The sequence below is a fragment of the Podarcis melisellensis genome (genome assembly GCF_964234715.1).
Source record: "Podarcis melisellensis genome assembly, chromosome: 14".
NCBI classification, from domain to species: domain Eukaryota; kingdom Metazoa; phylum Chordata; class Lepidosauria; order Squamata; family Lacertidae; genus Podarcis; species Podarcis melisellensis.
This window is the reverse complement of record NC_138546.1, coordinates 47598782-47624479: the sequence shown is the minus strand read 5'-3', so window position 1 is coordinate 47624479 and position 25698 is coordinate 47598782. Positions and strand designations below refer to the sequence as shown.

Sequence of the window (25698 nt, the reverse complement as noted above, 5' to 3'; positions counted from 1 at the left end):
GCTGTGAACCTTCCCAGGATGCACATCTAGAGAAGGCTGTACTGAAGCCAAGTGTGTGCAGCTGTTCTTCCTTTGGGTCCGTTTAGAAAACACAAGTCAAAAGATGGTGGCACTAGCAAAGTAACCTCCCGTTTCCCTTTCTAGCATTATAATGAAGATCGCCACGTGGTTGAGCGGCATAGCCGTGATGCTGGACCAAGGAAAGAATGGCACGGGCCCAGTTCACAGGGCAGCAGCTATCACGACACAAGGCGGATGGGAGATGGCCGAGCAGGAGGTGGCATGATGTCTCCTCACTCAAGGTACCTGTGACGCTTCTTGCTTCCCCACACCCTAAAATATCACACTTCTGAGGTTGCTTCTAAAACTCAGCTTTACATATAGGGCTGAAAAAGGTCGTATTCAGATCCAAGGAGCACCCACTTGATTGGTGTGCTGGGGTGCCCAAGTTTCCATTAGGACGGTGTATGCCACCCCCTCACCATAACTGATTCGGAGCCCACTTTGAATTGGCCCTGAGCTCTGGATTTCAGTCTAAAAAAAGAAAGCTTCAGAAACCCCCGCAACTTGCATTGGGACACCAAAATCGCCATTTTCTTGACATGGGTGTGAGGAATTTGGAGACATGGTAGCCCCTATAAGAGGGGTGTAACTCTGCCACATTTCAGGCAGGTGGTTTACTTTTTTACTCTGGATCACCCCGGATCTCTGAGGCAATGCAGGATTGGGTACTCTGCCCCCACTGCTGGCACAAATCTGAGTTGCCCTGATTGAGGATGGGATTAGGTGCAGACTTTGGAACTCTGTTCCTAGAGAGGTTGGACTGGCTCCCTCCTTGTCCTTCTGTCAGCTGGTGAATACATTTTTATTCCAGCAGATCTTTAGGAACTGGCTGTTGAAGGAATGGTTGGTGCTGTGGAGCTTTTAATGCTATCATCTGTATTTTTAATAGTTTTTATATTGGGTTTTTCTATTTGTGTTCAATTACTGTTAAATGAATATCTTGCCAATGTTTTTAGCTTTTTAACTTTAAGCCACTTGAGTCCCAGTCTAGGAAAAAGATGGGAAAGAAATAAATGTAATAACAATAATTCCTATGACTCAGGGGAAGCTTGGCAGTACAGTTGAGTAAGCTTTGCAGAGAGTTTCACGGCTGCATACAATATTGTCTGAATCTAGTTGGGCTTTGGAAACACATGAAACATAACTACTCATATTGTTAGTTTGTAAGCATGATGTGCTCTGGATAAGGAGAAATCCCCTTGGACCTGAGCAGATAAAGCTTGACCAGTGAGGAAATTGGACAGAGGCCCTGGGCCTGGGCAGCATCTGTATAGGTCACAGTATAAAATCCAGTTCGGTTGGGCATCTTTTTAAAGCTCTCTGCACCTGAACATGATTACGCTGAATGTTTTCCAGCATGGGTTGCTAGCTCCCTGATGCACACTAAGGAGTGTTCTGGCCCCAGTCTCAAAAAAAGTAGCTGCTGTTCTCTCAGTAGCCTGCCAGTCTCAGCGCATGGTTGAGTGGGAACTCCCCAATGTGTCAGCCTTTACACCTGTAACAAGATCAGGTTGTGAGAACTTTGCCTTGCTCAGCACTCTGGATAGTGAGATGTTAATTCCTCTGAAACTTCTTTTTAAACCTGCTTCTTTTTCAACTTTTATTCCAGTAATTCTTCGCCCATTAATAGAGTTGTACAGATTACGGGCAATTCCATGCAGAGGGGAAGTGGTTCAGGATTTAAACCGTTTAAGAGTGGACCACCACGAAGATTCTAAGCCCGCTGACCTGCTTGCTCCCCCCCTTGGTTTCAAGATAACTTATTGGAAATCTTTTATGAACGAAGAAGCCTTGGCTAAGAGAACTTGTCTTTTTTTAATTTTACCATAATTACTTTTTCCTCCTTTTTGGAGGCATTTTAAATAAGTTAGGCTGTTTGGATTTTGGATAGTTCATTGTACTTTTTTGATGAGCATTTCCCCCTGTAACACTAGGATCTCTGAAATTAATTGGAACCAAACATGTGAACCGCTGTACAAAGAGATGATTTGTTTTGCACCCAGTAGTTTAATTTACAATTTAGCTCTGTGATGTCAGGCTTGAAAATTAGGTACTTACCACAAAACACACAGATAACCCAATTGTACATTAGAATGGGTAGAGAATAAGGGTTGGGTTGGTTGTTTGATTTCTGGGTATTATGTAACCTATTTTTGGAGAGTTGTTAAACTGAGTGGATCTGTATCCTGGCCACTGTATCCTTTTGAAATAAAGCTTCATAATCTGTATTGCCACTTGTACAGTCTGGTTTGTTTGTCTGGGAAGCTGAAATTGGCTGGTCCTATGCAGTAAGTCATTCTAGGAGTAACTCCTTTCTCTGTTCCTGTCACTGAGGTAAGATCACAGTAAAAACAGACACATTTAATTAAGCAATGTTGTAATGACATCTGAAAACTTTGTGTGAAAAGTGCAGAATAAGAGTCTTCCTCTTACTTGGCCCCTGCCCCGTTTCCCTTCCAGCAGCCCCACTCATGGCTTGCAGTAATGGAAACGGCCAGACCCAGATGACATTGCTAAAAAATAATAATAAGACTCCATTTGCAGCAGAGCATAGTGGCCTTAAGATTTGGCTGTGTTCTGCTCTTGGCCTTCAGCAGCCAAGCTGGGGAAGTGGCTGTTCACATATGTCCTCTTGAAATCTGCCTCATTCTTAAGGTACATCCCATTTTATCTGAAAGATTTACTTGGGTGATATACAGAAAAGTACCCATAGTCTACATTTTTCAGTATTCAGTGCTGCAATGTCCATTGTCAAGGAAAGCTGGATTCTCTACCCTGTGTGAATTACGCATATTGGCACTTTTGTCCAATTTTACATTTGTTTTTACTCTTTTGCATAAAAGCACAATGATTCTGGAGGAAGGGAACAAGGAATGCGACAAAGCACCATTGCTGACTTCTGGTCTAGAGTGTTCAGGCATTTATTTAATTTTAACATTTTATATACTGCCCATAACAAGAGCTCTTTGGGCAGCTTAGAATTTTAAAAAAGTACAATCAAAGCATAAAAATAGAAATACAGCATCAAATTTAAGTTATATAGTATAACAGCAAAGGCATTGTTCAAACTTTTGAACAAATTTTAACCATGAACACTAGAAACTTGAGCTTAAAGTTAAATGAAAACTGGAATGTGAACTATCTAATCAGTATCCTTTTCTCTCATTTGTCTGTACTTCTTTGATACCATGGCATGTACAGCCTTACCCTGATTGCCATTTTTCCAGAAATTAAAAAATATATATCACGTGTTTCCATTGGATGACATTCAAGCAGGCTAGCGACAATAAAACAACTTAAGCAACAGCAAAATAGTGCTAACAGAGTCAATACAAACAGCAATTTAATTACACCATCTCACATTCCTTTAAAGTGCTGGGTTCTTGCTGTTTGTGTGTTTAAAACTAGTCAGGTGAACACCTGTAGGCGCTATTGTAAAAACCAGAACCTGTCTTGTGTTCCACTTCTTCTGCAGCCATCTGGATTTTATATAGGAAACGATGTAGGTGGGCCACTCTGTGTGGAAGGAGATGGTTTTTAAAGAGCTCCTACTTGCAAATGTTTAAGGCCTAATTATGCTACGGAAAAAGCAATCCACCTGTTTTCATTCAGGCCCAAGTTCTTGCATACCAGTATGCTGCTTGTAAACAGTGTAAAATACCTATGTAACATCCGGGGGGGGGGGGGAATGTTCTATACACTTGGCCATTTTCATTCCTAAATGCCACTCAGGTAGACCTTTTAGACAGCTGCAAAAAAAGTGTCCTGTGATATAAACATCAGCCCACATCAGAGGCATGTCAGGTTTGTGTCCATTTATTCTTAAAAATTATTCCATGAACCAAGTGTGTTCCAACTTTACAATAACCCCACATTTGGCATGTTTAGCTGTGGCCTCTGCCCTGTACAAAAACCAGCAAACAAAACACTGTGTTGACCATATCTTCAGTTGCACAATAAAGGGGCTATCAAACTAAAGGCAAGTAAGATAGCTGTTAAGTGCTTACATATTTAAAATAAACTTTATCAACTCCAGCAGCTTTCCCATAGTGGCAAGCTCACAGGAAGGCAGGGGCCCTTTCTAGTAGCTGAAACATTGCCTCTGCCCCTGAACCTTTGTTGTTTCAACATGAAAGGTGGAATGTAACTATTTGATAAAATACGTCCTTTATGAATTGGTTTGGATCCATTTTTAAACCCTACTAAGATGACAGACATTATCACACACATCTTGTGGCAGCAAACACCATAAAGCAGCCTTCCCCAATAATTATAGACACCATCTCCTACATTCTGATGGGAATTGTAGTCTGAAAGGAGAGCACCAGGTTGGTGGTGTCTGTAATTATGTTATTGAGGCATTAAGGAAGGTTAAATTTCCTAAGTGATCCAAGTTTCAACAGAATATATATACACACACATCCCTACTGCTTTCTCTACCTCATCCATAATTTTATAAACCTGTTATGAGCTTACTTACTTTTTCTCAACAAGAGTTTTGGTAAAGGTAAAGGACCCCTGGACAGTTAAGTCCAGTCAAAGGCGGCTATGGGGTGTGGCATTCATCTCGCCTTCAGGCCGAGGGAGCTGGCGTTTGTCCAAAGACAGCTTTCCAGGTCATGTGACCAGCAGGACTAAACCGCTTCTGGTGCAGCAGAACACCATGACGGAAGCCAGAGTGCATGGAAACACCGTTTACCTTCCCAACGCAGCAGTACCTATTTATCTTGCTTGTACTGGCGTGCTTTTGAACTGCTAGGTTGGCAGGAGCCGGAACAGGGCAACGGGAGCTCACTCCATCGCAGGGATTCAAACCGCCAACCTTCCAATCGGCAAACCCAAGAGGCTCAGTGGTTTAGACCACAGCACCCCCCGCGTCCCATTAGTTTTTATTTAGAAACAACACCACCAAACACCATCTAGTGATGGAAAACACAGTGGCTCTTCAGTTGTTGGGAGTCTCTCATCCACAGGAATCACTGCTAGTGGCCAGGGATTAGTAAAGAGGCATAGCTTGCTCATCCCTTCTCTAATAATATTGGCTGGTATCTATGCCTGCTTCGGTTTTCTGTCTTTTGGCATGTCTATGTCTTTTCAGTGGAATGTGTATCAAGGAAAAGCCTACTGATAACTGAATATGAACACAGCATTCATCCTGCAAATTACACCTTTGCCTTTTTAGAAAAATATTAAGGCTCTTGCCAGACTTTGGGCCAGCAAGGGAAACTGCTTTCAATGAATGTTTCTACATGCTGTAGATGCAGATTTTCAGCTGGAGATCTATCCCTCTGCTCTGTAACACATGTGGCTATAATTGGGAAATTAATCCTGAAGGCAGCCCTGTATTGTGAACTTTTTGATGTTTGACTTTCCCTCCTTTTTTTGCTGGAAGCCTTGTAGAGTGTCTGGGGAAACCCAGTCAGATGGGCGGGGTATACCGGTAAATAATAATATCCTGCACCGTCTGGCAGCTACCTCAAACTAGAGATGGATTGCATGGTGGGCAAGGTCTTGTTTATGGCTACAAATTGCCTGTAAAGGAAGCTTGATTGCTTTTGAAGCTACAGCACCCAGCTCTTGAAGCTACCTTTTAGATCATAGGTTTTACATTGTTCCACAGGTGTCTCTGACCTTGTGTAGGTTCTCTTTGGTTTTTAACAGTTCCATTGAGGAGGATGCAGGCTGAAGCAATAAAACACACAATTAGCAGGATGCTACAGTACAAGTTCAGCAAGGGCAAACCAGACTGTCCCCCTATGGGTTTTGTTCTTTGCTTAAATACTCCATGAGTCATTTCAGCAGTTGAATCAATTTTTATTACATGAGGAAGTCACTTTTAAGACTATTAAAAATTATAAATATATATATTTAAAAATTAGAAAGAAAACAGTGAGAATGCCAACAGTTGTCAGCTCAATACATCAAAGTAGGTTGACAAGATCCAACAGAAAACAGCTAGCTGCTGATCACAGTGTAAATCCATGCAAAGTATCTGATCAACTAGATGCCAGCCTGTGGCTGAGATATGTGGGTTGGAATCTAAAGATGGACAGAAGCCAGGAAGTGCTGCTGTATTTGCTGCCTGAAGGTTGCACATACGTGTATTTACGGAGTAAGACAGATACTGCCCCCCGCAACACACTAACTGAGCAAGCCATATGGGAAACCAGCTTTCAGTGGTTCTACCCCACGCAGTGGGAGCTTGTGTTTCTGAATACTGCCATTGCAGTCAGAGGTGGACTTGTGTGCTATTTCCCAGCCAGTAATAAAGAGAAAAATCCATACGATTGGCCCCAGCCACAATGGTTGCACAACATTCACTCCCGCTCTACAGCCATAAGCCAAAAACAAAAAGAAACAGCTGCAGTGAAAGAGAACTAAGACATTCTAATTGTTAAAGGATGCCATTTAGGACAACTGTCATGATTTTTTTCAAAAGCAACGTCTTACACATAAGTGCCTTTTACAAAATTATAAAAGTATTTGGCAGTGCTTTAAGTGGTGACACTGATGAATCTCTGCATTTATAACATCAATTACATAGCCACAGCAAAAAAAGAAAAGATCCTACACTCCTGCTCTACATTATTAAGCTTTGATAAGGCAAAAGCCTGTGTTCCTTAAGGGCCTTAAGTCTTTCCACACCCTTCACTCTCTACATAATCAAGTCTTCTGGAAGTGATGTGATGTTTTGTTTTTAAGAGGCAGCAGAAGGGAAATACATGACAAGCATGTGGTTTTGTGTTAAACTTGATTTTGCTTGCAAGTTAAAAGCCTAGGCTAAGTCTTTGCAGGAATGATCAGGAACCCCATCAATGGCAGCAACCTTAGGGAGAGGTATGCAGCCTTGAGCACCAACAACTCAGCATGGCCCCTATTACTATGCCCACCAGCTACTCACTAATACAAGCAAATAGACCTGAGGCTAAAAATTGGGTTGTTAGGGCTAGAAGACATAGATACTCCATCTTTCCTCTCCGCAGCTTCTGAGGCTCTCAGAACACCACCACCAACCACACAAGTCTGCCAAAAACCTAAATGGTAAGATCATGCTGTTAGGGCAAATCCACATCTTGAAAAGGTTCTGCATGCTGCACCAAAGTATGAGATTGTCAACGTAAGGCCAGGCATGACCTCAGAGCTAGCCCTCCTAGAAACTACCTCTTGCCTAATGGGAGGAAGTCATAGCTCATTGCACACAGCAGGCCCTCCATCTGCTGGAGCTTTCTGACTCCACAACACCAGCCACATCATAGAAATCTAACTTCCTTGATATTCAGATAAAAGCAAGAGAGTCATACCCTACTGTAAATGAAGAGGAAACAATGAATAGGAGCATCAGGCATTTCTTTCACTATGACTGACTATTGCAATTGCCAATGTAAAAACAGACTGGAAATGGAACAAACGTACACTTAATGTAAACACCTTCGCATTTTTTCTGCAAAAAGAAAAGCCTTGATACAGCTTTGTGCTAACGTATGTGTTAAAATCTCATCCATAATGTAAGATGGCACTATTGTCTAACAGAGGGTTAGGGTAATGTGCATATGTGAAATAAGATACTCTGAAATAGTACAAGAAGAGATACTCTTTAAAATGTTATGCAATACAAGGGTAAATTCAGTTCTGAATAAAGCCATTCTGTTTGTTCGCAAATTTGCCAGAAATGTTTACCTTTCAGACCAATAGTTGAAGGCCAATATTTTAGACTTAATTTAAAGGGGACAAATACACGCACCCTGTCAAGCAGTAGGCATCTCTCATGGAAATGACTTTGGCTAGAACTAACTTCAGGGCACGGCCTCCCCCTCATCTGAGACTTAAGGTATTTTGGTGCTGCTGCAAAATGGAAGTTAGAAACAGGGTATCTAATTATTAGACTGGACTCTCTGCTCCTAAAGGAACTTCAGGGAGGAAAGCATCCAACCCTCCCATTTCAATGGCACCTTGTTACCAACCACCTCAGTAGAAAGATTGCCACACTGAATGTTAGGCAGGGATGAGGTTTGTCTATAGATGCGATTATCCAGGCTTTGTGATTGTAGCAAGTAGCCTCTACGGACTGACATATAAAGTTATCAAAAGGATGAAGGCCAACGCCTTCCTGGTGAGGATGGCCTGGAATTTCCTCCCTCTGACAGTAACATTCAATACTATCACTACTATGAGAAGTAGCATGTTCATTTGTATGCTGTCCTCTATAAAATGTGATTCCCCAAAGTTCTACTTTAAGTGTTTACAGCCAAGTATCTTTTCCAAATATTCAATGCTCCTTCCCTCCATAACTGCCTTGTGAGTCCCACCAAAATCCAGGAGATTCGTTCGCATATGCAGTTAGGACCACAGCCCCAGAGCATAGTGGAACAATTTTCATACTCTGTGGAAGTGTGCTTTAGAGCTGCATGGACATGATACAGATTATCTACCTACAGTACACTTGATAAGGCATATAATCACACACATCCTCATATTACTCATCCAAGGTACTTTGGGCGAGGGGGGGCGAGGCAAGTATCAAGCAATTTTAATTCCACAGATTACAGCACATCAGCTTTTCCTTCCAGTCACCTACTCCTGCATAGAGGAGATCAATAAATAATAGAACAGCTCCGGTCTCACTCATCTGTATTGAACAGAAAAGGGCCAAGTACAATGGTGAGCTTGACTCAAATATGGTACAAGCCTCCATTTCTCTTGCCATTTCTGAGTAATCTTAACCAATACTTTTCAGACCCAGGTCTCACCTAGGTTGAAGACAGCTCAGGGGACACCTACCCAAAAGCCAATAAAACAGGTGAGCTACAGGCTGAGAGATGCCCAGAAGCCTGAAAGATTGCTTTCACACCATAAATGGTCCTCTTGTGGCAACTGATGTACAGACCTCTGGCAGAAGCCCAATATGAGAACCATTTAATTCCTTTCATCACAGAGACAAGCAGATTTACTAACAAATATTTTGAGTTAGTTATGTTCCAACAGGTCAAAACCTGTGGCAGTGTGGACTCCCCCTCCACAAAGGTGGTTATTTTCTCACAATGCATTGAAGGCAGAGGCAGCCTCATTCAAATCCCTTTGAAAGAGAGCGTGCATGACTTCAATGGTCTTGGGGGCACCATCCTCTGTGGGGCTATCAGGCACAGGCGGCATGTGGAGCTTGGAGTCCTTAGAATTCCTTGTTTGTGTTTCAAGGATATGTGCTTGGGTCCAGGTAGAGTCCCCCTCCTGTTATAGAATGGCACAGCTGTTCTTCTCTTTCTCTCGCTCTTTTTCTTTCTCCCGAGGTTCTTTTCTTTTCCGCTCACTACTCCCAGATTGTCTTCCAGTTGAGGGAGATGCAGCTCCTTGCACTTGCTATCAATAGGAAAGGGGAGGGGGAAAGGCAGCTTATTTATTTGAAGTATTTTCATCCACTGCTCAGGCAAAGAAAGGCTCAGAACAGATCAGCCAGGCATCATTTAGGCTTAGAAACACTCATTAAGGCCAACTAAGAGATACTGTCCACATTGGGCCAAGCACTGCTGAACATCAAATGGTGACCAGCCAGCCAAGTTCATCATTGAAGGGGGGACAAGGGAGTGTAGTATACTGTCACCAACTACTCCCCACCCCATTAGGAATTTTCACATTTCCTTTTCTGGAAGATGGAGGCCCACCACTCACTTCAGAATTCACTCTGTGTGAACTTGTTGCAAAGAAAGTGATTCTTGTGCCACCATAAAGACAAAGAAAGATAGCCTAACAACTTTGTGTTCCATTCCTAGGAAAGGTGGCTTGTCAGCTTCAGGCAGGCCTTCATGAAGCAGATTATCTAGATCCATTTCATGAAGTTGCCTTTACTCTTTTGTCTGTTGCCTCACATCTTTGTTCGCAGCACCATTGCCACACCTGTGAGCTATGTGCTGAGTTTCTGTGGGATAAATGGCTCTTAGCAGTTTGTATGCAGCTGGACAAGTGAGCTTTGCTGTTTTTGTTCTGTTTTGTAATTCCCAAATGTACTCTTAACTGTATTTTCTAATTGTATTTTCAGAATATGCAGGTTTGATTTTATGCTATTATTTTTAATTACCGGTACGTTAATAAATCTACCATTTCAACCCTGATGTAGCTTTTTTGGAAGCCTTATTACTGAATCCAGTTTTCATAGCTACTGAACAATTTTTGTGGACCAGAGGTACAAGAACAGACAGTCTGGTTTTTTGCTCTTGTCCCAGTGTATGTCATGTGATATCTGGTAATGTTATGGGAGTTTCCTGGTCCAGCCTAGTTGGATCAGTGTCATGGTGGCAGCTGCACTACCTTGCAGGGTTGGTTTTTCAACTGTGGTTGCTTGGCACCTGCTAAAGCAACAAGGGCTGGTTCCCGGGGTTTTAGGAGTCCAGTGCTTAACTATAAAAAATAGTACCTTAATCCCCCAAGATGGTACCAAACACCCCATGTTAAAGTCCATGTCATTGAAAGAAAATATGCCAATAGATGAAAAGGGAGGGGAAGCATTAGTTTACATTAGGTTACCTCAATAGATATGTGATCAGTGTCAGATAGCAGGCTAAATTAGGAATATATTGGTGTATAACATGCAGAAGACAGACCAATCCTCAGCCTCTAAGAAACAATTTCATCCATAAGTGAAATCTAAAAAATAAAAATTTCCCTCGCATTATTTACAGATTTTGCACTGTGTGTTCCGCATTTGTTCAGTAATCATGTATGTTTTTCAGGGTGTGAAACCTACAGCTACCAACTGAATTTTACATACTGTCAATTATTTTTGATGTAATTAAGGATTTATTTATTTTTACTGAAAACTACTCATTGCCAGCAGGCAACATGGCTGATCATTTTACCAGGGTCACCGCTTCAGGCCTATGCAGGCATGCCAGGCTCCCCCCAACATTGTGGAAGCCCGGAACGTGCAATGTCACACCGTGGGAGGAGGCCTGCCGTGCCCAACAGGGCTTGCTGTGGCTGCAATGCCACATTTACAGGCCCCATTTACTCCCAAGGGAGAAAACAACCCCTGAGTGTCCACTGATTTGCGATGTGTGCATTTGCTGGAGAAAATTGCAAATGGGCCTTGGGGATACAGGTTCTAGCAACTCACTTTTATGCCAAACAATGGCAGGCAGGCCTGGTCCCTCAAGTCCTCAGGAAGGCCTCTCAAAGCAGACCCTAATGTATGTTCTAAGGACTTCTGCCCCAGATGCGAGCCATACCTCACATCAGCTGTCCAGCTACAGAATTCTTTGGATAAATTTATACCTCGCCTTTCAACATTACACTTCCAGAACTGTTAACAGTTAAAGTCAGATCACTGACCCAGTGAACTCAGTATTGTCTACAACAACTGGCAGGGGCTCTCCGGGGTTTCAGACAGAAGTCTTTCCCAGCTCTGTCGCTGAGCTACAGCCCCAACCAACTCAACAGGAAATGCTTCCATGCAAGCATGCAGAAGACAGGACTATGAGGAAAGCTGCTGGCAGAATACAAGGGCCACCAGGAGCCAAACTTCCGTACCTGAACCTGAGCAGCAGTGGCAGCAGCGGTGGCAGCGGCAGCTTGCTCCTGCTCCTGATAGTACTGAGAAGCCCGTCTGTCCTCCTCTTCCTGAAGTTTCTTGGCAAGTTCAAGGTCACTGATTCCTTCTGGTATCTGCTCCCAATTAATGTCTTGGCTTTGCTGCTCTTGTTGCAAGGATAATGCCATCAAATAATCCTATTATGTAAATCCATGGTGAACACTGCTTTAGTTGGCACAATACAATCAACCAGTGAGATTGTATCCACCATCCAAATTTTCAGCTTTCCTCCATAAACAAAATAAATATCACTTTCAGCAGCTGCATGAAAGCTGATGTGTGAAGCCTCCTTCCACAATGAAGCGGGTAAAAAATTGCTGGGCACCATGCAGCCCTGACTTGGTTACAAGTTGTAACTGCTGGATCACTCAGCAGCTTTTAGTGTACAGAATCTAGCAGGCTTTTTGTCCAACCTCAACTCATGCTTCCGGATATCATGGACAAAAGGCATCCCTCAGATACTTCCTGCCTGCCCTCAAGATCTCAAGGACGGAGAATGATATTTCAAATAATCCAGTGTCCTTATAGATGTCTTTAAAAGGGCATTAGACAAAGTCATGGATAGGGCTCTCAATGGCTAAATGTTACTGCATGCTTCTGGGTATCACCAAATGTTGGAAGACAGCAGTGCAGAGGGCTGTTGCCCTCTTCATGGGCTTCCCGGGGGCAGCGGGTTCACTGTTGTGGGGAACAGGATACTGGAAAAGGAAGGGTTTTCTGTCTGATTCAGCATGACTCTACTGAGGTTCTTAAGAAACGTAATGTTATGCTAAATGACTACATAATTGAAGCAGACATTGAGTTCTGCCTAGTTTATTCTGCTTTCAGAGAATCAAGAGGGAAAAGGAGGCTGACACAAGGCACGATTTACATACAGCGCTAGTGGGGAAATTGCATCCATCCCAAGTACTGAAAAGGCAAAGCAAATCTACCTGATCTATCTGATCTTGCTGTCCTCTGTATACTGTTTCTGGATCAGATGGAGGTCGTAGATGGAATTCAGAATCACAGAAGTTTCCATCCCCATCTACATTGTGTAAGCTTTCCCAAACAACTTTGTCTTCTGTAAGGAAACCCTGATCTGTCACCAGGAGATAAAGCTGGCCCTAAACGAAAAGGAAATTCTTTTACACATGTGCTGTTGGAAACTAATTTGGATGGGGAGGGAGCGCTGATTCCTGCTAATACCATGTCCATTGTTTGGGATGAAGTTAGTGACCATCTCCTGAGTATTTTTAGCTTTAGGAGCCATACTTGTGGAGTCTGCAACCTTGCTGCACAGTTATGCAACTTTCCATAGTCAATCATCAGTTTATAGCTATCAGCTAAAATTTCACATCTGCGACTATTTCATGCATTATTATACTTCCTCCAGAAGCGCAGCTTGCCATAAGTTGTTGGATTCCAACTCCCATCAGCATGGCGAAAGGCCAGGGATGATGGGAGTTGTATAGTCTAACAACTGGAGGGCTGCAGGTTCCCCACACTATAGTCTCTGAATGTACCCAGCAGAGATTCAAGGAGACATGGCACTATCTAATGGCATAACAGTGTGCAGATGTGGATATCAACTTAATTCATTGGCTGTACATTTTGATACACAGGATTCTAGTAAAAGAAGGCTGATCATCAAGTCACAGCTACAACCCTAGAGAGAAGAATTAAAACTGAACTACTTGAGCATACATGTATGTGGAGTTTGAAAATATGCCAAAGGAAACACATTTAGAAGCCAACACACATTCCTCAATAGGAAAAGATCGGGGATGCCAGCATAGTCAGTGACATGGGACAATGGGACTAGTAGTTAACATATTGAAGGCCACAGGTTCCTTATCCCTGTTCTCGGGCAAAGCAGCCACATGACACTTTAGGGGCAAATGGACATCAACTAGGAGCAGGCCACAAACTCATGAGCTTCATTAGTTAACAAGCTCAGATAAAATACAGAAACTGTTCACAGCCATATACCTTATGTTTGGTCATGGTGCTAAAGTGGTTGTTTCTAAAGAACACACATAGTTCTCCTTCTTGAACTGTGGAAGTCAACTCACATAACCCATGGTAGGTCAACTGAGTGGCTGTGTTGTTTAGGAACTGTTCTGCTATGGAACCTGCGAAGAAAGGTGGGTTACTGAAATTTAAAAATACAATATTAAAATCAGTTTAAAACAATTACAGTCAAGAAAATAGGGTAGATACACACACACACACACACACACACACACAGTCAAAGGCCTATGTAAAAAGGTGCTTCTTCAGCATATGGCTAAAACTATACAATGCCAGAGACACCTCTTATAAACTGCCACAGAAAAGACCCTCTCCCAGGCCACACACACACCCAAAAATTATGAAGGGTAGTGGAAATACAAAGAGGAACCCCCTGTTTATCTTCAGTACAGACTCTTGGGTATTAAGGAGGCATTTTTCAGATATTCGGGGCCTAAACCTGCTGTACTGTAGTACCCAGCTAAGCATGACATTTATCTGAAAATTGGAGAGTGTCAGCTTAGAACCGCATGGAGGACAAGACAATTTCAGTGTAAAACAGCTGAGTTAAGGATGGTTTGCTGATAAAATAAAAAGGAATTCAATTACTACAAAGCCTGCTAGACTCAAATGAGATGAAGAGGTTGATTGTGAAGCAGAGTTACAGGCTTGCTTCTAGGTTAAGTGGCCACTGGATTGGAGTCAAAGACTATTCAATGCTAGTCCGACTCAGAGCACACCAATTTAAGTTACTGGACATTAACTGTTCATTAATCTCAGTGGGTCTACTCTGAGCAGGACTTAGTTGAATTCTACTCAATAGGTCTATGCTTAAAATCAGAGATTTCCCCCCAATACGCCTCATTCATGCATGTGACCAAGATGGCTTTATAACTGTGGAAGCTGCTAAACAACCGGGTGGGGCCATTGCCTTCATGCTCTGCTTGTGGGCCTCCCAGAGACATTCAGTTAGTTACTATGGGAAAAAGGATGGGCCTTTAGTCTGCCCCAGCAGGGTCCTTAAGTTCTTATGGATTTTATTCATGTCAGCTACCAGTTGCTGAAGAATGACAGCATTGTCTTAATGCTTCTGACTGGTCCATGTTTGAAAAAAGGATGTTGGATTAGTTGGACATTTGATATGATCAAATAGTGTTTTTCTAACATTCTTAAGCAATTCACCCACCTTCATCAACTAGCTTAGTGTTGTCTGACTGCTTACAACAAATTATTTTCTCCACCAGCTGATTGTAGCTGCAGTTACCAACTGCTTTCACAATGTCAGCAGTCTGTGGGGGAGAGAAAAGGTACACCAAGCTTGACTGATATTTTGTGTCTATTATGAGAAAGACAAGTTAATGCTACCAATAGTTAAAAACACACTACTGTGATGGCACACACAGGTGGAATGATATAACGTATTTTCCAGTACACAGTGATGACTAAAACAATATGCAACTGCCCATCCACCAGTATCATTCTTTGCATGATTCTTTTTTAGGAAGGGAGCTGGGTGACTACTGGAAAGGTTTTTGCTGTGGTGGCACCCACACTCTGCAATTACTCAAAGCCACATTTTGGACCTTCCATGCTATTTCTTAGTTACAAGAAGGCAGCTGTACTGATGCACTTTTAGTTGGTCTTTAGGATCTGTAAAAAATTTAGTTACTATATTTATCTTTGTGTTTATCCGTTGTAGCTTTTAAATGTTCACTTAAGTTCTTATATGAACTTGTTTTACAGGCCATCCTCTGAGCTGGGGACAAATTCCATAAACCACACCCATAGGATTAACACATCCCCTCTCCTTGCTTACCTGGGGATCTACTAGCCATCCATGGTATAATGGAATATCAAGAAGGTCAAACACTATGCATTCAGGTGTGTACTCAAACACTCGTACACCAGTGAACCTCACATTCACATCAAGACCTGTCTGAAGCTTATGCAAGATTGCCATTGCATCACTCATATTCTGCCAAAAAAAGGAAAACTTAACTGTTTGCATCAGTCAACACACAATACCAGTATTAATAACAGTATTTTAAAAGCAGATTACAGAAAAAATCTGAAGCTGTTGAGTTCTTAATGCTGTATGAAGACAGTAGAAAGTATAAAAAATTATCATTTACAGTAGGATGAGACTTGACCAATAATCAGATTATAACCTCATTTACCAATATGTTAAAACATTGCCAAAGGACATAAAGTGTCCAAATCTTATAACCATAGTTTCTGAGAGCAATAATATCCACGAACTTTTAACAAATAAATAACATTTAACACATTTTACTGATTCATATTGAAATCTACCAAGGGTTAGCAAATGCCCATCATTAAAAAATTAACTGCTTCAGGTTTTTCAGGAGAATCAGGAAATTCTCAACTCACTGCAAATTTCTTATTGGTAATTTACTCCCTTCAAGTTTTTTATTACTTAAAAACTCTATGAAAGTAATGGAAAACAAACTTATTACAGAGAAAAATTAAGCCATCCTATCATTTGTTAACTAGACTTTAGCAGAAAGAAGAACTGTAGGTTAATTCACTAAAGAATTTCATCTCACAAACAAGATAAAGAGTGTAGCTCGTGTTGCTATATGTAATGCATAATTCTTTCTTTAATGTAGCAGTCTGTCTTCCATTGATTTACTCTTGCTTTTAATATGATTAAACAGATGCTTTAAATTTACAATATGAATGGGGAGGGGGAGAGAGATTAAGTGGTTTAATTCACTACTAGAAAATGCCACTTACTCTTAAGAAGAGCTTGTTATTTATTACCTGCTCATAGTTTAAGCGCTGAATTTCAGATATTTCTTTTGGTTTTGCATCAAGAATATAGTCCCCTATAAGAAAACAAAAGATTCTAATTTGAAAGCTGGAACTTTATAATCAAAAGCAATCTAATCTTGTTAAAGCTTTATTGGTTCTTTCACAGGACAAAAAAGTATCAATTAGAGGAGATTAGTTGTGAGAGGCTGTAAAGATGCAAGCAAATACCCAAAATTAGAAAGCTGCTGCTTACTAGCATGAGTCAGCTTCCTTTCAGGTATGCCCTGAAAGACAAAGCTGGAATTTATGAGACAAATCAAGGAGTGTATTTATATGCTGAATAATCTGTTGCAATAAAATTAGTTTTTCTAAAAACCTGTACTTTGACCTGCCAATTTCAACTTTTGATTCATTCTGATAACTGGAATGTTGAGCCTTTTGTTATTAAATGGTGTGGTTAGATACAAGAAGAGTGTCCGATACTTGTCCTCCAAAGGTGTGCAAAAGTGATTATTTCTGCCTTGATCAGATCACACCTGGAGTACTGTGTCCAGGTCTGGGCAACACAATTTAAGAAGGATATTGACAAGCTGGAATGTGAGCAGAGGAGGGTGGCCAATACGATAAAGGGTCTGGAAACCAAACCTTCTGAGGACTGCTGCAGGGAGCTGGGTAAGAGGAGACTGAGAGGAGTGAATATAGCCACCTTCAAATATCTTAAAGGCTGCCAGAACCAATGGCTTCAAGTTACAAGAAAAGAGTTTCAAGTTAAACATCAGGAACACCTTTCTGACAAGTAGAGCTGTTTTGACAGTGGAATGGACTCCCTCAGAAGGTGGCAGACTCTTGTTCAGCGGAGACTTTAAAGCAAAGCTTGGGTGGCCATCTGTCATGGATGCTCTAATTCAGGCATCCCCAACCTTCGGCCCTCCAGATGTTTTGGCCTACAACTCCCATGATCCCTAGCTAACAGGGCCAGTGGTCAGGGATGATGGGAATTGTAGTCCAAAACATCTGGAGGGCCGAAGGTTGGTGGTGCCTGCTCTAGTTGATATTCCTGCTTTTGGGGAGGGGGGATTGGACTAGATGATCCTCAGTGTACCTTCCAACTCTACAGTTCTATGGTTCTATGATTAACTCAAACAGAGAGAGAGAGAAATGAAGTGGGGAAAACATTAAGATTTAAGCTAACCTTCATTAGCCTGGAGCCCTCTAGATGTTTTGCTCTATAACTCCCATCAGCCCCACCCAACCTCAACATGGCTCTGCTGGCTGCAGCTGATGAGAGTTGCCCTCCAGATGTTTGGGACTGCACCAGGTTGGTGAAGCCTGGATTAAGCTTTGGCAAGAGAGTCATTCTCCCTGAATCACGCTTGCCTGAGCTTTACATTCCCCACTCAACTTTGAGTGGCTTCTTCTTGTTTATATCAGCTTTAACATCTATTTTAACACTTCAAACTGTTATATTCTTCAGTAACATAAAATATTTTAAATTGTGCATTCAAGATTTTGCTTCCAGCGTATCAACCTTTTATCACCAATTAGCAACCACAAAAACAAATGCTACCTAAAGAGCAACCAATAGATTACTTCTTCTGTAACAAGTGTGGAGAGCTGCCAAAACATCTGGCCCATGGTGCATTCCCTTCCCGCTTTTAGTCTCTCCTCCTCAGACCCCCCAAAGCCCACTTTGCTGCCTTGCAGGGCAGCAAAGAAGACACCTCTCTTCCTCCTCCAGTACAGAAATACAGTGAGCTACTTGAAAGAAGTGACTGATCTTCCCCTTTTCTGGCAGCTCACTTCTTCCTTCCACTTCTTTTCCTCCACATTCACCACATAAGCCAGGAGAGAATGGGTGGCCCCACTTTCTTTTGGCTCTGGACCAGCCCATGGCTAGCATGCAGCCCAAAAGGAATTCCCACTCCCATCCCATTAAAGGGAGCAGAAAAGGTTCCCTGCCCCTTGCTATAATATTCCTACAGTACACATCAATCAGTGTATCCTATATTACTGAGTAGCATCCCTCAATTTTTAGCTGTTAAATTATTCCCTGGAGAGACAACCAAACAAGTCTATAGTATTCTGAAGTATTTAAGGGCAGAATGAGTCATGGCCCCTGCAAATCCATTCTATGAAATTAAAGTGGAGCCGCTGAACTCCCTCTGCAGAATGAACCAATACATTTCAGGACTGCTGGACTGTGAACGCCACTCCTAGCCTACTCAGTTCCATTTTAACTAAAGAAAAATCTGATTTCCCATAGAAATCATGCCAATTGTAGTAGCAAGTGTTGGAGATATTTTCCTTTTCAAATTTAAAGAGACAAAATGCAAGAACAGAAATAACATTTGAAGTCTTACATCACCCAAACTAACCAAATCAGTGAGAAGGGTAGGGTACAAATCCCCAGGCCCTTGTTTCCCAACCATGTGCCAAGATCCAAAGTGAAGGGCCAGTGGGAGGGGAGAGAAATAATAGTCCTTAGTAAGCAAAGGTGAGCTAGTTAGTATAAGGTAAAGGAACCCCTGACCATTAGGTCCAGTCATGACTGACTCTGGGGTTGTGGTGCTCATCTTGCTTTATTGGCCGAGGGAGCTGGTGTACAGCTTCCGGGTCATGTGGCCAGCATGACTAAGCCACTTCTGGAGAACCAGAACAGTGCACGGAAACACCGTTTACCTTCCCGCCGGAGCGGTACCTATTTATCTACTTGCACTTTGACGTGCTTTCGAACTGCTAGGTAGACAAGAGCTAGTTAGGGCCCCAATAATTAGAAGCTATGTATAGCTTCTAGAGGAGTCCTTCAGTGTCCAAGGATCATCTCACTCTAGCATGGCCAGGCTTCTCCAACCCACAAGCTGACTACACCCATGATATTTTAAAGTTAACAACAGGCTCAAGGCTAATTTAAACGTTCAACTACTGCCAAGCAGGCTATCCTGCCAGATTCTAAACAATCCTTGCTTAGGAATTAACCATTTTTCTCAATACAAATTACACATGCAGTGTTATTAGTACTAACCTAAGTATTCCATCAACTGCTCAGCAGTTATGATTTCCATCATTGGTGGCAGTTTCACCTGTGAGAGAAGAGAATTTAAGCTCAATTGTTTTTCCACAGTACTTAAAAGACAATAAAAGTTTGTAAGAGTTAAATATCTAAATTTGCACTGTAGATGTACAAGAGCCACAGATATTTTTGTTACATGTAGAAATAAGCCTGCCTATCAACTATTGGAAACCATATTAAAAATCACCAAGAAGTACAAAGGTCAACTCCCCAAGTGAGAGAGACACATTTCTCTGCTGCTTCCAAATTCCTACATCTAGGAAAAGCTGAAGATATTATTCTTTTGATGACTTCTCTTTCCATGGATTGTTTTTACTACTACAACTTAAGAGTTCTACATACTTCAGAAAACCAGTATTAGTGTTTAGTTGTCCTTGATATTGAAGCACCTCACAAGTTTAGGCTCCAAAATAAGTCCCTTGGTGTATATGTTTCAGTCGACAGAGGTTACTCATTTATATAGAACTATGTAAGCATACTGCAAGTGGTCAGCAGCATTAGCACTGCATACCTGTTTTTTGTTTTTTATGTGACTGCAAAGAAACATAAATGTCTCCTCAAATGCAGAAGCTACTGAAATCATTCTGATGTGCAATTTTCAGCAATTTATATAAAGTCTGCATCAACACCTGGTACACAATGAGTCCCAAAGAGCCTTACCAGACTGGAATAGAGTGTGTGGCTAGGTCACTGTGCAAGTGATATTACGGCAACATATGCATAGGACTGTCTTTCAGGAAGACTAGAATTTCATTGGGTCTCTTGGTGGAAACAAATCCCAGCATCACTTAAGATTCTGAATGCTGGGCTACAGATGAAATTATCTGAGCTGCTGAACTGCTATGCTTCTCAGAGCTGTTAATGTATGTTTGAACTACTGTTCAAAGCTACATTAACAACGCTGAGAAGAATAGCGAGGACACAGATTGCAAATGGAATGTTTCAGGCAGCAGTAAGGTTAAAGAAGATGCATTAGTTGACAAAGTAATTCTCTCTTCCATGGAAACTTTCAAAATGGAGAAGTTAATGTTCAACATAAAAGGATGCCATATGTACACATTCCTTTACTGTATATGGAGACCATAATTATTTCCATTTCTGTAAGATGCTGAATGCATTTCCAGAATGAGATTTGTTTGGCAAATAACTTGGTTTCCAAGATGGAATATATCACATTTTGTATCACATTGTTTGTAACAATGTTGTTTGCAACGGTTCTCTGTGTTCTGAACAGTGCTGTCTGAGAAACAAGCTTGATTTAGGTTTCCAGCACCTTGCAAATAGATATACAGAGGTGAAAGGAATTTGCACACTCTTGCCCCATGCACTAGCCAGGGGACTAAAAGTCAGTAGGTTCCGTGGGTTTAGTATGTGTTTTCCTACTATACTACGCCTGCAACGTTTTGTGCAACACTACCCCCCTAACTCGGCAGGTAACAAATGCATTATTTTTGAAAACAATATCCCAACAGGAAGCCAATGTTCAATAGCTCATGTTTTACTTAATGAGAAAGTGTAGATGCAAAGAAACTGTGTGAGGCTTGTAACAGCACAAAAACGAAATTTCTCCCTGCTGGAATTCTACTGCCAAATCCCCAGCAAAACATGTGATTTTTACCACTAGAATAATAAACCCTTTTCAGACCAACCCAAGTTAATCTAATAGTAGTTGATCAAACTGGAGATAACATGAAAAAATCCTTCCCAAATGAAGAGCTTATCATTTGCTCCCAGTTTACCACTCCTTTCAGGATCTTTGGCCAAAGGAATTCACAGCCCTTCTCAAAACTAGCTTCTCTCTTGTCCCCAAAATAGTCATACTAGATTACTTTATTTTGAGAACACTTTGTAAGCTACTTGTAAAGCCTCTTGGGTCTAAAAAGCAGAATATAAAATAAATGTTAGCTTCCTTCTGTACATAGACAGCCACCTAGCAAGAATAATACTGTTAGCATATTCAACAAAAAATTAAAATTCAGCTAAATATCTGGAGTTTATTATGTATTGGTATAATTTGGAATTAATGTGATATGATTGGTTTGTCAATTGGAAATTTAATAAAAATTATTTTAAAAAAAATACTGTTAGCATATTCTAACTGGCTGTCAGTGTCTTGGGTATTAAGGAAGCAGACAAAATTCTTTGCAGAGCCCGGCTTCAGCTGGGGAGGGCGGGATATAAATAAAATTTTTTATTATTATTATTTTAATGGGAGGTCAACCTGGAACCTTCTGTAATCACAGCATGGAATCAAAAGCTGAGTTATGGCTTCTAAAACAGAAGGAGAGGTGAGAAAACAGTAATGGTGTCATTTCACACCTCCCAGCACCAGATTTAGGGTGGTACAGGTGGCTCCCCACAACAGTGCACCAAACCAAGGGAGCACAAAAACGAGGAAATCCATAATTGAGAAGATCCATTTGGGGTGCCAAATGTTAGCCTTGCACAGGGTGCCACATTATGAAAGATTACCAGAGTCCATCCCTGCGCCTCCACAGAACTTATAGAAGAAGAGTTTGGATTTGATATCCCGCTTTATTACTACCCTAAGGAGTCTCAAAGCTGCTAACAATCTCCTTTTCCTTTCCTCCCCCACAACAAACACTCTGTGAGGTGAGTGAGGGTGAGAGATTTCAGAGAAGTGTGACTAGCTCAAGGTCACCCAGCAGCTGCATGTGGAGGAGCAGGGATGTGAACCCGGTTCACCAGATTACAAGTCCACCGCTCTTAACCACTACACCACACTGGCTCTCTCATTGCTTGCCTTAGACGGAGTCAGCCTGTTGCACCACTACCTGCTATTAGCTCCTCCAAGTGGCAGCAACATTTGGAGTCATCATGTCAGGGGCTGGCTGGCTACAATTACGTTGCAGAACACATACATACATGCTCTTCTGCTTTTAGCTACAGGGGCATAGTTTGTAGATCTCTGTCAGATGAAATTGCCCAGGACTATAGATGGACAACGGGTGTGACTGTGCCTAAGACTACTTGCTTCATATGTTCTTTGTATGGCTTTCTGTCAGTCAGGACTCACAGAAACTCAGTTCCAGCACCTCAGGAACTCAGGCATCTCTCAGGTGGGCGCCACTGCTATTATTAGAGAAGAAGGGAGGTGTTCATGGTGAGTTCCAGCACCATTTTTTCTAGAAAAATAGCACTGGTTCTTTTCAACATACTGTATGGGGGGAAACCTCACCTCAACAGCAAATACAGCTTTGCAAACAAAAGGTCCCACTTTCAGCTTCCTACACCACAGGTTAAAAAGGGTCGGATGGTGGGAATAAACCTTCTCCCATGTCTGAGAGGCTGGAGCATGCATAGTCAAACTCTGGCCCTCCAGATGTTTGGGACTACAATTCCCATCATCCCTAGATAACAGGACCAGTGGTCGGAGATGGTAGGAATTGTAGTCCCAAACATCTGGAGGGTCGGAGTTTGACTATGCCTGGGCTGGAGGGTAGCTACCAGTCACAGCAAACAATACTGGGCTAGATGGTATAGAATGCATTTACATGTAATGCTATGGGCTTAGAATGAATGTGTGGGCTCCCATGGAGGAGATCACAGCTGCCTTGTTCCCCCTCCCAGTCTTCAGGTCAGTGAGGTGCATGTCAGACCTAAACTTATGTTTGGCTTAACACATTGTCCAAACCCAGACTCTTGATACAACTTTGAGGTTAAGAAGAGAGCTTAACTGTCAGCCTGGGTTTAGATGACATGACAAGCCAAACCTTGGCTTAGCAGCACACTGTACTGAACTAAGAGAACCAGGGAGAAGCAAAGTGGGTCTGAGTTCCTTTCTGACAGCACACTTGTGCAGGCTCAATAAACCATAGCTTGGTTAACCATGTGCAAACTAGATCCTATTTAATAAGAGACTGAACCTGGGACTCTCTACCTTCCCAAGATGAATTGCGGAGCTGTAGAAAACTTCCAAAGGAGAGGCACCCTGCCAGGGCTTGCAGCCTGAGGCAAAGGGAAAGACCCCTGCTATGTACAGAAACAACTAGCAAGACTGAAGTACAGTGGTACCTCAGGTTACATACACTTCAGGTTACAGATTCTGCTAACCCAGAAATAGTACCTCAGGTTAAGAACTGTGCTTCAGGATGAGAACAGAAATCGCGTGGCGGGAGGAAGCAGGAGGCCCCATTAGCTAAAGTGGTACCTCAGGTTAAGAACAGTTTCCGGTTAAGAACAGACCTCCAGTGCGAATTAAGTACATAACCAGAGGTACCACTGTAAGTTGCGCCTTACTTCAATTCTGGCAATGAGGCAGTGTCACTCCAGGAGCTGCATCGCAGGGTAGGTCCCAGGTTGTGCCTCCAACCTCACACCATCGGCCTCCTAAACTGGCTATCTCACCTGCATTCTGCCCATACCCAGAGAGAAATTCACCTAGGCAGCTGTGCCAACTCCAGGAGGCCCACTCAGTATCTGTGGGCAGGATGCCCTGCTCGTTGAAACTTGAGGGGGCATTCGCACTAACCTGTCTCTTTAATGATTGCTAACAATCTCAAAGGAACATGCTAAAGTGATGTCACACATGTGCAACCCGCACCCCCCAAATGATGTTGGGTGCAACTGCTCCTCTGCACCTAGGGTGATCAGTTCCTGGGCATGGCAGACAAGGGAAGACATCCACACATGTAACAGAGGAAGCAGCCTGACAAGAGGGATCACACTCATCCTCTAGAGTCTAGACCAGTGTTTCCCAACCTTGGGGCTCCAGCTGTTTTCGGACTACAACTCCCATAATCCCTAGCTAGCAGGACCAGTGGTCAGGGATGATGGGAAGTGTGGTCTGAAAACTGCTGGAGTCTCAAGGTTGGGAAACACTGCTCTAGACCAATAGTTCTCCAGGATGCCACTGTGAAAGTGCTTCCCAGCCCTACGTGGAGGTACCTGGGATTGAACCCACGATCTTATTGAATGCAAAATACAGGTCCTCTGCCCCTACCAGCGGGCCCTTCCCCTGAAAGGATAAGGAAAGAGGACAGCCCTCCTGGCCAGTTTATCTAGGAAGCTGCCTGTCCCTGGGGAGGCCAGCGAGGCGTGCAGCTGGCCTGGTCCTTCTCCCCCAGCCCCGCCACGCACCTTCCAGGCCAGGAGCAGTACGTTCATGATGGCCAGGAGCGGGCAGGGCCCGTTCTCGTTCTGGGTGATAATGGGCGTGTTCTCCTCCTTCCAGCGCACCCACTTGATGTGGTAGACCGACTGACCCGGGAAGCGCTCCTTGGCGCCCGGCGGGAGGAGCAGGAGCGGCGATGGCGAGGCGGAGGACGACGACGAAGAGGCGGCGGCGGCGACGGAGGCAGTTCCTGCCGCAGCCCCCTTGCTAGGGCTGACTCCATCCTCGTCGTCTTCTCCGCCGGCGACAGGGGCTCTCCTGGGCGGCGCCGTCGCCTCCTCGGAGTCGTCGTCGTCGTCCTCGCCGCCGCCGTTGAGGTCGGAGATGCTGGCCCCGTCGCAGGACGGCAGGTTGGAGAAGGAGCCGAGCGAGTCGGCCAGGCTCGCCGACTCCTCGCCGCCCGCCGGGCTCAGCGAGCCGGGCCCCGACACCCCGCTGCTGCCGCTGCCTGGGGACGGAGCCGCGGCCGCCTCAGCCTGGGAGGGGCTTTCGGGCGTCGTCGCATCTCGGGCGGCCACCGGCGGCGGCTCTTCCAGGCGGGAAGCGAGGGACGCGGCCGCCTCTGAGAGGACCGTCGAAGAGCTTCCCGCCCCTCGCCGCTTCTCCGCCTCCTCCCGCGTCTCCTCAGATGCCGCCGCCGCCTCGTCAGGCTCTGAGGCGATTCCCGCCTCTTCCTGAGGGGAGACGCGACTCGCCTCAGGGGCGCCGCCGCCCCGCTCGAGCGCGCCCAGGGGGGCGGGAGGAAGCAAAGCTGGCGGCGGCGGAAGCTCCGCCAGGCCCTCCATTGCCCTCGGCGGACAGCTCCCCTCCCTCGGTCAGCGAGGCGTCTCCGCTACGGGCGGCGGCAGCATGAACAGCGCCGCCGCCGCCGCCGCCGCGACCGAGACGGCTGCTTCTGGCCCAAGCGGCCTTCGGACGCCATGACAGGCAGAGGCCACGCCCCTTCCCCGCCCTGCCCAGGGGAGGGGCTGGCTGCGGGGCGCATGCGCGTGACGCGTGCGAAAAAGGGCGCGGTTTGGTGGGGAGTCCTCGGTCAAGGGGGCTGATTGTCAGGGGAGTCGTTTGGGGGGGGGAACAGATAGACAC

At 43.7% G+C, this 25698-nt stretch overlaps 2 protein-coding genes across 4 annotated transcripts in view; one reads left to right on the top strand and one right to left on the bottom strand.

Moving 5' to 3' along the window:
• Window positions 1–2291, top strand: part of SLTM (SAFB like transcription modulator) — a 41294-nt gene extending 39003 nt beyond the window's left edge. The window contains exons 20-21 of the mRNA XM_081887622.1: window positions 145–302; window positions 1673–2291. Coding sequence (XP_081743748.1) covers window positions 145–302; window positions 1673–1781 — 267 coding nt within the window. The 3' untranslated portion in view covers window positions 1782–2291. The remainder of the gene's footprint in view (window positions 1–144; window positions 303–1672) is intronic.
• A 3565-nt stretch (window positions 2292–5856) lies between these two features.
• Window positions 5857–25571, bottom strand: MINDY2 (MINDY lysine 48 deubiquitinase 2). 3 transcript variants are annotated; one of them, XR_014162704.1, is made up of 10 exons: window positions 24579–25571; window positions 19431–19488; window positions 16391–16482; window positions 15450–15608; window positions 14820–14922; window positions 13613–13755; window positions 12574–12747; window positions 11581–11778; window positions 10579–10698; window positions 9282–9417 (listed from the first exon to the last, which is right to left on the bottom strand). XR_014162704.1 is itself a non-coding variant. In XM_081887680.1 (9 exons), the coding sequence occupies exons 1-9, from the start codon at window positions 25395–25397 to the stop codon at window positions 9292–9294; spliced, it is 1872 nt and encodes a 623-aa protein (XP_081743806.1). In that variant the 5' UTR covers window positions 25398–25570; the 3' UTR covers window positions 5857–9291. The 3 variants fall into 3 exon arrangements, 2 of the variants coding, with proteins under 2 accessions (XP_081743806.1, XP_081743807.1); XM_081887680.1 differs by lacking the exon at window positions 10579–10698 and having other exon boundaries at window positions 5857–9417; window positions 24579–25570; XM_081887681.1 differs by lacking the exon at window positions 10579–10698 and having other exon boundaries at window positions 5857–9417; window positions 16418–16482; window positions 24579–25568.
• Window positions 25572–25698: the final 127 nt, after the last annotated feature.